This window comes from Gekko japonicus, unplaced genomic scaffold (assembly GCF_001447785.1).
Source record: "Gekko japonicus isolate JY-2015 unplaced genomic scaffold, Gekko_japonicus_V1.1 scaffold3219, whole genome shotgun sequence".
Taxonomy (NCBI): domain Eukaryota; kingdom Metazoa; phylum Chordata; class Lepidosauria; order Squamata; family Gekkonidae; genus Gekko; species Gekko japonicus.
The window spans coordinates 160,278-171,651 of NW_015175461.1; the positions used below are offsets into that span (position 1 = coordinate 160,278).

Below are 11,374 nucleotides of genomic sequence, written 5' to 3' on the forward strand. Positions count from 1 at the left end.
TCCAGTCAAGGTCTTCCCCATCACCTCCTGCCTGGTCCTTTTAACTGGAGATGCCGGGGATTGAACCTGGGACCTTCTGCATGCCAAGCAGAGGCTCTGCTACTGAGCCACGGTCTCCGGTCAAGGTCTTTCTCATCACCTCCTGCCTGGTCCTTTTAGCTGGAGATGCCAGGGATTGAACCTGGGGCCTTCTGCATGCCAAGCAGAGGCCCTGCCACTGAGTCAGGGTCTTAAATGGCTTATCAACACGGCTTCTCTTATGTTCTTATGCCTGGGGCAGGGATGCTCTGCCTTCTTGGTGCTTGGGGGGGTGAGAGTGGGAGGGCTTCTGGAGTTCTGGCCCTGCTGGTGGACCTCCTGATGGCCCCTGGGTTTTGGCCACTGTGTGACACAGAGTGTCGCACTAGAAAGCTCACTGGCCTGATCCAACATGGCTTCTCTTATGTTCTTATGTCTGGGGCAGTGATGCTTCATCTTCTTGGTGGTGGGGGGGCAAGAGTGGGAGGGCTTCTGGAGTTCTGGCCCCGCTGGGGGACCTCCTGATGGCCCCTGGGTTTTGGCCACCGTGACACAGAGTGTCGCACTAGAAGGCTCACTGGCCTGATCCAACATGGCTTCTCTTACGTTCTAATGTCTGGGGCAAGGGATGCTCTGTCTTATTGATGCTTAGGGAGGCAACAGGGGGAGGGCTTCTAGAGTTCTGGCCCCACTGGTGGACCTCCTGATGGCCCCTGGGTTTTGGCCACTGTGGGACACAGAGTGTTGGACTGGATGGGCCACTGGCCTGATCCAACATGGCTTCTCTTACGTTCTAATGTCTGGGGCAAGGGATGCTCTGTCTTATTGATGCTTAGGGAGGCAACAGGGGGAGGGCTTCTAGAGTTCTGGCCCCACTGGTGGACCTCCTGATGGCCCCTGGGTTTTGGCCACTGTGGGACACAGAGTGTTGGACTGGACGGGCCACTGGCCAGATAACAATGTGGCTCCTCTTAAGTTCTTAAAAGATGCTCTGACCAGAGGCAGGCCTTTGCCACCCGTCGTGACTCTCCCGGGGTTCGGCTGCCTGACGCGCTCTTCCCTTTTTGCCTCCCCGTTAGTTCTTGCGTGTGACGAAGCAGTACCTGCCTCACCTGGCCCACCTCTGCCTGATCAGCACCTTCTTGGAGGACGGCATCCGGATGTGGTTCCAGTGGAACGAGCAGCGGGACTACATCAACCTGTCGTGGGGGAGCGGCGTCCTCTTGGCCACGCTCTTCGTGCTCCTCAACATGTGCGGGCAGCTAGGTGAGGACTCCCGTTTCCGGGTGGGGCTAGGGGAGAGCAGGCCCTTTCCCCCCCAGGGTCCGTAGCGCAGCCTGCGTTCTCCCTGGCCCTTTTCATCCCAGACTTGTCCGGGATTCGCCTCCTGGACATTATGCTATTGGCTGATCTGTTTTCAATTCCCTTCCTAATAATCCCCAGCATAGCATTGGCCTCCTTTATAGCAGTCACATTTTCAGTGAGTTATCTACTACAACTCCAAGATCTCTCTCTTGATCAGTCTCTGCCAGTTCAGACCCCATCAACGTGTATTTATATTTAGGATTTTTGGCTCCAATGTGCATCACCTTGCACTTGGCCACATTGAACCCCATTTGCCATGTTGACGCCCACTCGCCCATCTTTGACAGATCCCTTTGGAGTGCCTCACAATCCTCACTGGTTTTCACCACCCTGAACAACTTCGTATCATCCGCAAATTTAGCCACTTCACTGCTTACTCCCAACTCCAAATCATTAATGAACAAGTTAAAAAGCAGTGGACCAAGTACTGATCCCTGCGGTACCCCACTGCTTACCACCCTCCACTGAGAAAATTGCCAAACATATAAAATAAAACAACGTTTATTTTATTTTATTTATTAATCACATTTACACCCCGCCCTCCCCGCAATGCAGGGTGACAGTCCGTACATGAAATGCAGTTAAAGCCACATAAAACCATATGGAAGTTCCATTATGAATACAGTTCCGTTAATACAAAAATTGCAAAATAATACAAAAATACGGCACATATAGTGGAACCTAAAACCCACTGAAAATCAAGATGGTAGTACATAAGAACATAAGAGACGCCAATGTTGGATCAGGCCAATGGCCCATCCAGTCCAACACTCTGTCACACAGTGGCCCCATTATGAATACAGTTCCATTAATACAAAAATTGCAAGACTTTTTTGAAGAATGGAATGACTTTAAACTTTACCTAGAAAAAAGCTGGGATGTGAAGCACAATTTACTATATTTAGAACAATATTGAGATTAATTGATGTTATCTTAAGTTGTACTGGGGGGTCAAAGGGGGAAACATTGCGGGAAGCCGCCAGGAGGGAGGGGGGATATGGGAATATAGGTATTGGTTTAAGAATGATAATAGTTTTTTTTTTAACTGTAAGAGGTTATTTCCATGAAAACAAAAAATTCTTTTACCAAAAAAAATATATACAAAATTTGCAAAATAATACAAAAATATGGCACATATAGTGGTACCTAAAACCCACTCAAAATCAAGATTGTACATAAGACCATAAGAGACGCCAATGCTGGATCAGGCCAATGGCCCATCCAGTCCAACACTCTGTGTCACACAGTGGCCAAAAATACCAGGTGCCCTCAGGAGGTCCACCAGTGGGGCCAGGACACTAGAAGCCCTCCCACTGTTGACCCCACCCACCCCAGCACCAAGAATACAGAGCATCCCTTGCCCCCGCCCGAGAGTTCCTATCTATACCTTGTGGCTCATAGCCAGTGATGGACCTCTGCTCCATGTATTTATCCAATTCCCTCTTGAAGCCGTCCACGCTTGTAGCCGCCCCCGCCCCTCCCATGGCAGTGAGTTCCATGTATTAATCACTCTTTGGGTAACTGATAGTAACGCTTCAACATTTTGAACAGGATGCCCCTCAGTCCACACAGCCAATTAAAAATCCCACCCAGCCTTGCTCACGGCGGGCTCCAGGAAAGGTGTTGGTGTGCGCGCCAGGGTCCACGGGCCCCACATCGGGCCCCCCCTGCTCTGGAGAGTCAGGGAGCTTCAATACCTGCTGGGGTGATTTTGGTTGGAGAGGCTTTCTTCGGTATCTGCTGGGTAAACGTTCGGTTCGGTTCAGTTGGCTTTCGGTCTAGCGGCCGCCCTGACCGGGTGACCCAGCTTAGCCCTATGTCAGATCGTTGGCCCTGGTTGGTCCTTGGATGGGAGACCACCGAGGAAGCCCCAGGGCCATTCCGGAGAGGCAGGCAAGGGCAAACCCACCTCTTTTCATCTGTTGCCCGGACCTGGATGGCCATAGGCTGGCCCAGGGGTCATTTCGTAGAAAAAGAGGTGCAGGAGCTCATTAGCATAACTTATTTGCATATGCCACACCCCTTGGCATCACCGGAAGTGTGTCAGAAGGCTCCACTGGACTGTTTTAGATTGCTAGCTATTTGGGGGGGGGGAACGTGCAGATCTGTCCTCGCAGAGAAGGGAGAGCTTCTACCTGAATAAAACTTGGTCTTAAAAGTGCCACTGGACTGTTTTGGGCTGGGGGGAGCTCTGCAACTTGCCTGGCTGCTTCTTGCTCTGACTGAGGGCTGCTGGGAGCAGGGGGCGGGGCTTGTATCATGTGCCTGCCCCCTGGGCTCTTTACTGCCGGAGCTCCGCTCCTGTGCGCTCCTGCAGGAAATGACCCCTGGGCTGGTCCAATCTTATCAGGTCTCAGAAGCTAAGGTTAGTCTTTGGAGGGGAGACCGCCAAAGAAGTCCAGGGTCGCTATGCAGAGGCAGGCAATGGCGAAGCAGCTCTGTCCACCTCACGGCCTGAAAACCCCAGGAGGGTTCGCCATCCGTTGGCACGTTCCAACATTGTCGTAGCAGGCAGCCGTCTCAGTAAAAATTTAGGATAGGTGCTAACAGCACGTATCACAAGCAACGCTCCCTCTAAGCTGCCGAGTCCTGTGGCAAAAATTCTCCTTTGTGAGCGACTGGCATTAAAGCTGTGAGGGAGCGATTTGGCTGCTGCACGAATTAGTTTTCTCTGGAGCCCTCCTTCCGGAGCTGGGACAACAATGTGTGAGCTGGAGGCTAAAAAACTGGGAGCTAGCTCACACTGGCTCAGCTTAGAGGGAACACTGCTCACAAGTACCAGAACTGCGGGTTATTGTTGCTAGAACAGGCTTTTTGTACAATCTTTAAAAATTCAGTTTCCGTACAAATGAAGCATAAACGTCTTGGGGCCATTGGTCAGACCAGGGCATGTGGGAAAAGAAACATGCTCTCTTTTTGTACATTTTGTGTGGCTACTAAAGGGTCCTTCCTTCCTTCCTTCCTTCCTTCCTTCCTTCCTTCCTTCCTTCCTTCCTTCCTTCCTTCCTTCCAACATATAAAACGATACACATGCTACATTAATACAGGATCGATTACCTCCCCAGATAATGACAGTTTTCGTTTTTATTTATCAAACAAGCTATAACTAAAAAAACACACGCAAAATCTAAGTCTTTCTTAGGTATTGAGGAATTCTGGCAGGTGGTTTGATTCATGTACTCAAAAAATGTATCCTGTGTCTTTTCTTTCTCTCCAGCTGGCTGTGTGCTTGTCCTCGCCAGGAAGTTTGTTCCTTATGCCTGCCTTGGCCTCTTTGGAATAATCTTTATGCAGGTGAGTCGGAAAGCGCAAGGGACACGCTTTGGGACCCGTGGTGAAGAAGGTATCCCTGGAACGACTCCCAGGACAATGCCTGACAGTCCGAGGAAGTAAACTGTTAAGTTATAAGGCAGGGGTGTCAAACCTGCGGCCCATGGGCTGGAACCGGCCCACCCAGGCCTTTAATCTGGCCCGGGAGTAGGATCCCTTATCTCCCCCCTCCCCCCACGCTGCCTATCTTCGCTGTTCTGAGCTTGAGCTGCCTTGGGGTATAGAGAGCAGAGAGCGGGGCCGCCAGACTTCTCAGACCCCGCTCCCGGCCTCTGTAGTCCTCATCACAGGTAGTAGCCAATGCTCCCTCTAACCATGGAGTCCTGTGAGCAAAAATCCTACTTATTGAGCTACCGGCATTAAAATTGTGAGCAGGTGATTTGGCTACTGCATCAGTTAGCTTGCTCTGAAGCTGTCCTTCCCAAGCTAAGGCAAAAACATGTGAGCCGGAGGCTAAAAAACTGAGCTAGCTAACTCAGCTTAGAGGGAACACTTGCTGTGATCCTTGTGTTTCTTTTCTATCATAAAAAATTGCTTTGCAAAATTCCACTGTTCCCCCACCTCTCCAATTTGGGTAGGCACGTTTTAAGGGCGCATGCGGGGCGGGGGGGAGGTTTGGGTCCAATGCTCCCTCTAAGCTGTGGAGCCTTGTGAGCAAAAATTCTACTTGGTGAGCTACTGGCATTACAGTTGTGAGCGAGCGATTTGGCTGCTGTATAAATTAGTTTGCTCTAGAGCTGTCCTTCCTGAGCTAAGACAAAAACGTGTGAGCCAGAGGCTAAAAAACTGAGCTAGCTAACTCAGCTTAGAGGGCACACTGTTTGGGAACAGCCGGGGTTAAAATATAGAGTTCTGCAAACTCAAGGGACTCCAGTTTTGCTGAGAAATGTTAGTTTTAACACAGATTCCCTTCTAAGAGCCAGTTTGGTGTAGTGGTGAAGTGTGCGGACTCTAATCTGGGAGAACCGGGTTTGATTCCCCACTCCTCCACTTGCACCTGGCTGGATGACCTTGGGTCAGTCACAAGCTCTGGCACAGCTGTTCCTGAAAGAGCAGTTTGTGTCACTCAGCCCCACCCACCTCACAGGGTGTCTGTTGTGGGGAGGGGAAGGGAGAGGAGTTTGTCAGCCGCTCTGAGACTCCAAGTGAAGGGCGGGGTATAAATCCAATCTCTTCTTCTTTTTCTTTTGTCAAGAGAGGCCGGCAGGCTGGCCATAGTGTGATTTGGTGTGATGTTGGCGTCATCCTCCACCCTTGGTCACTCGTTGCCGGTGTCTTTTTGTTTTTCAGACAATCGCCTACAGTATTTTGTGGGACCTCAAGTTCTTGATGAGGTGAGTGGGTCACAGAGACCTCTTTGGAGTCGCACTGCCGGCGCGAAAGGAGCACGCCCCACGAGGAAGCTGTGAAGCACGCTGCGTCGCTCTCGGCTAGAGGGTCCGGACCGGCGCGGGGGGAGCACTGACGCTTTTCGCTGTCAGTAAAGGGGGATGGCTTCCTATCAGCAGAAGGGTCCCTGAGAAGAACCTAGCGGCTGGTGTAGTCGCGGGAACGGGTTGCCCCAAAAGGGAACACGGAAGCTGAGTGGCATGTGGGCCCAGCCCCCACTTTGTGGCACTTGAGCGGTTCCACTGTTGGTTATGCATAGAGATGTGAAGGCCCGGGAAAAAAAACGTGGTTTTTTTCCCGTTTTCTTTTTCCTGAAGCCTTTTTGTTTTTTCCCAAAAAAATTGAAAAAAGGAAAGGAAAAAAAATTGATTATGGAACGTTTTATTTTAACATGATGAATAAAATATTTTAAGACAAGGTGTTCAAATATTTCCCAGATCATTTCTAAAAAATATGTATGGTATCAGATTGATCTAATTTCTGTGCACTGAGGACAAGCAAGTCCTAGGTTACAAACTGAACTCTCCCATGCAAGAACAAGATGCATTTCTTCCTTTAGGAGGTGCTACTGTCACAAGAAAAGCAAAATCTTTCAGTTTTGTTTTGGCATGTGGGTGGGTATTCTGTTTGTAATCATTGTAATCATTGTTTGGATACACTATATTTTTAATATGCTAGTTGTGATAATTTCATGCCAAGTAAAAATGTCCATAGTCATATTTTATGTCCTTAAAGTAACAGAATGATTTTCAATCTGGAATAGAAAAAAGAAGTGCTAACGTAGGATTTTTTTCAATCTTTCCTGGCTCTTCTGATGTCCTTATCCTCTCTTCCATTTCTCCTTCCTCAGGAATTTGGCTCTGGGCGGTGGGCTGCTCCTTCTGCTGGCCGAGTCTCGTTCCGAAGGGAAGTCCATGTTTGCTGGAGTCCCGACCGTGGATGACATCTCCCCGCGGCAGTACATGCAGCTGGGCGGGCGCTTGCTTCTCGTCCTCATGTTCATGACGCTGCTGCACTTCGAGCTTGGCGCCTTCACCGTGAGTGTGGCCTCCGCCTCCCTGGAGGGGAAGCGTCCGTTTCAGCTGGTGTTTCTCCTCTGGGGGAAAGCAGGGTGTGTGGATGGGTCCTTCCTGCCTGCTTGACCTGACTGCTGGAGAGTGGGAGTGGTTAATTAGCTTGGGGATACTCCACCCTTCACTACCCACGGGAGTCTCAGAGCGGCTTACAAAGTCCTTTTCCCTTCCCCTCCCCACAACAGACACCCTGTGAGGTAGGCGGGGCTGAGAGAGCTCTTGACAGAAACTGCTCTTTTTCAAGAACAGCTCTTATCAGAACTACAGCTTGCCCAAGGTCATCCAGCAGGTGCAAGTGGAGGAGTGGGGAATCAAACCCAGTTCTCCCAGATTAGAGTCCGCGCACTTAACCACGACACCAAACTTATATTGTTTATTTGACAATATAAGGTGTAGAAATTTACCCTTGTCGTAGAGATGTATGGGGGATTTAACAGATACTTTGTGGATAGATTCTCCCAAAGTATGTCTGTATGGATATTTGTCTGTTTTTGTTTCGTTTGGTGTTGTGATGTCCGATATAAAATAAAAAAACTAACAGTATAGAAGCTGTGAAAAACAAGAACTCTACAAGTATATTGTGCTACTAACACTTTCATTACTACCATTTAGTTTAACATGGAGGTGATCTCCCTCTCTCGGGTTTTTAGTTAGTGTGGGTATCTTTCCTTTATCCATAGTTGTAGTCCCCCCCCCCCAAAAAAAAAGTTTTTTTGTAGTTATGTAGTCTATGAAAAAATAATAAAAATACCCCTCCGGGGGTTTAAAAATAAATAAATAAATAAATAAAATTGACAAAAAGAAAAGCGAGAGAGACGTGGCGTTGACGTGCGGCGTTTCCGTTTCCCCTCCCCAGATCTTCCAGGACATCTTCGGCATGGCCCTCATCATCTTGGTTGCCGTCGGCTTCAAGACCAAGCTGGCCGCTCTGACCCTCGTGGGGTGGCTCCTCGTCGTCAACATGATCCAGAACGCCTTCTGGAGCATCCCCACCTACCGTCCCCTCCACGACTTCCTCAAATATGACTTTTTCCAGACCATGTCTGTCATAGGCGGCCTGCTCCTCGTGGTGGCCCTGGGACCTGGGGGGGTGTCCATGGACGAACACAAGAAGAAGTGGTGAAGACGGATTTGCGGAAGGGGGGGGGGCTGGACCGGGGAGGGTCGGGAGACGGAGGGCGTTTTACAAGGCCTGTGAAGAATTTTTCTTCTCCCTTTGCTTTATTTCCTTGACGTTTATCGTAGTTCACGGTTGCCTTATCCAGGGCGGGGAGGGCTTTGGCCTTCCGGCCCTGTCTGAGACATGTAAATTAAAGCCGCATTGTATACGTCGGTTTGCCGATCCTTGCGTCCTTAGCACTGTGAGGCCCCTCCGTGGTCTGCTGTGGCGAAACCTTTATAACGTTAGAGGCCCGGTTTGAAACGCTGGCTCTCGCGCCTTCCAAACCCGTGCCTGAGTGCGCGTCGTACCTTGGAGATCAGGGGGCGGGGCCTCGGGAAGCAAGATGGCCGACGTGAAACCTCTGTGTCCCCGGTCCCTCCTGACCCTTCTCGGCCGGCACCTCTGCATATTGTGCCTCGCGGCTCTCCAGAACAAAGCTGCGACTTCTACTAAAGCGTCCCCACTCCCCAGGCGTCTTTGCTGACGTTTTGGCTTGCCCACTGGACCGTAATCGGGCTGACTGAAAAAGGCGGGAAACGACGTGGCCCCTCTTGGAATGGCGTCGAAGCCAAACGCTGCGACTCTACAAGGACCGTCGGCCTTAAAACTAGAACTCCTCGATCCGTCAGATGGAAACAGAAATCCTGACCAAAATGTCATCGCTCAGGATCTTGGGAGATTAAATACAGTTCGGTCTTCTACTTCTGCACGGGACGCACCCAGAAAGAAGAAGATCGATCTCTTACCCTGCTTGAAGGAAGAGGAGACACACAGATGGAGGGCGGAAAGGGCATCAAATGCCAGTTGAAATAGGAGGCATCTGGGAGTGTGACGTATTCTGCATATTCATACTACGGAAATACAGCTCGGCGAAAGCCGGAGCTGTTGGGAACGGATCTGTAGGTTGTGGAGAAGATGGCCCCATTGTCTTATCTCCTACAGCAAGAATGGCTGAACCACATCTCTGGAACTCGTGAAGCCGCCTTCTCCCGAATCCATCCGACCCTCGGTCCGTCGACGCCAGTATTGCCTCCTCAGACTGACGGCGGCTCTCCGCGGTTTCTGGTGCTTTCACATCACCTTCTGCCTGGTCCTTTTAACTGGAGATGTTGGGGATTGAACCTGGGACCTCCTGCAGGCCAAGCAGAGGCTCTGCCACTGAGCCAGGGTCTCAGGTCAAGGTCTTTCCCATCACCTCCTGCCTGGCCCTTTTAACTGGAGATGCTGGGGATTGAACCAGGGACTTGCATGCCAAGCAGAGGCTCTGCCACTGAGCCATGGTCCCTCTATGTTCTATTTTGTGTGCTTTTTTGTCAGGTATCCTTGTCCTATTTCTTCTTAGAACCAAGGACCTGTGCTGTCACTTACATGCCCCAGGCATTTTTAACCATAATTGCACATTTTAGGAGACCATCATACATCAGCTTCTCTTGCATGACTATCATGTGTGCACTGCTTCATCAGGAATACCCCTTCAGGGCTCTCTTCGGTGTGTGCAAATTACCTGGGCTGGTATCGCCACCTGGTGGCAGAGGCACAGTCACGCACCTGAGGAACAACCTAGAATGGCAGGGTTTTGGTGTAGAAGAAATGCAAAGAAGTCCCAAGTTAGTTATTTTCAGGGCTATTTTTGGGCAGGAAGACACAGGAACGGAGTTCCGGCTGGCTCCCGAGTTGGCCACGCCCAGCAGGAACTTATTAGCATAATAGGCCACACCCAACAGCAGAAACTCATTGGGATTGGCTACATTAGGGGTGTGTGGCCTAACATGCAAAGGAGCTCCTGGTACAAAAAAGGCCCTGGGTTTTGACAACAAACAAGGTAAACCGAATAAGAAGCAAAAGTTGGGTGTGGCTGGATGACCACACTTCTGGTAACGTGTGGGTGCGGCCTAATGTGCTAATGAGCTGTGCTGTCAGGGGTGTGGCCCAATATGCTAATGAGTTCCTGCTGTTGGGTGTGACCTATTATGCTAATGAGTTCCTGCTGGGCTTTTTCTACAAAAAGAGCCCTGGTTATACAAGGGGTTGCCAACTCTGGGTTGGGAAACACCTGGAGATTTTGTGGGTGGAGCCTGGGGGAGGGTGGGATTTAGCAAGGGGAGGGACGCTAGCAAGGTACAATGCCATAGAGTCCACCCTCCAAAGTAGCCATTTCCTCCAGGGGGAGTCATCCCTGTTCCCTGGAGATCAGTTGTTGCAATCCAAGCTCCAGCCAACACCTGGAGGTTGGCAACCCTATGAAAACCACAGTCCTACAATGCATTGATTAGCCACTGCTGTGTGTGAAACTGTGGCCGTTCAGTGAGGTCTCAGTAGAGCAGATATGCCTCAATCAGAACTTTCCGGTGGGAACTTGGATCGGTTTTCTTAGCTACGGTGGCCAGGTCCCCCCTGGGGGGTAGGGTTACCAGAACCAGGTTGGGGTCCAACGCCACAGAGTCCACCCTCCAAAGCATCCATTTTCTCTGGGGGAACTGACCTCTGTAGATGAGCTGTAATTCTGGAGGATCCCCAGGTCCCTATGGGTGCGGTCAGACGGCGTGCTGAGTGCGGGTTAAACTGCTCCGGTTCTAACCGGATTATATTTGATTTGGATAATCGTGATCACACTTACCTCCCTTATCCCACCTCACCGTGCAGTCACAGCGCTCCCCGGAGTCTACACTATTTATTTATTTATTTATTTAATCACATTTCTATACCGCTCCTTCCTGAAGGCTCGGAGCGATTTACACATATATTTAATCATCTAACTAGGGCCACATATATTCAGGGGAGATGTAGGCCTTACCAGGCACTTTAAGCAGCGTAGATCTTTTTTCTTTCTGAGGCGGGTCTTGCTGGAACCAAGCGGTAGTGTCTTTTTTCCGGCGGAGGTCTGTTCTCTTTGGCTCGGCTCCCCTGGGATGGCCCTCCGTGGTGCGCGGCTGCACGATGAGTCGCACTGGTCTCTGTCCCGCAGGCTCCGACCACGCTTACATCCCCACGCCTCCACGCCGCCCGGACGGCGCCTCCACGAGTTGCCTGCCGTTTT

General features: G+C 50.5%; 1 protein-coding gene across 1 annotated transcript in view; it reads left to right on the forward strand.

Annotated features, from left to right (window-relative positions):
* LOC107122780 (surfeit locus protein 4-like) overlaps positions 1-8,490 on the forward strand; it is a 12,892-nt gene extending 4,402 nt beyond the window's left edge. The window contains exons 2-6 of the mRNA XM_015425914.1: positions 1,098-1,284; positions 4,601-4,677; positions 6,004-6,047; positions 6,953-7,139; positions 8,032-8,490. Of these exons, the coding sequence (XP_015281400.1) occupies positions 1,098-1,284; positions 4,601-4,677; positions 6,004-6,047; positions 6,953-7,139; positions 8,032-8,298 (762 nt within the window). The 3' untranslated portion in view covers positions 8,299-8,490. The remainder of the gene's footprint in view (positions 1-1,097; positions 1,285-4,600; positions 4,678-6,003; positions 6,048-6,952; positions 7,140-8,031) is intronic.
* Positions 8,491-11,374: the final 2,884 nt, after the last annotated feature.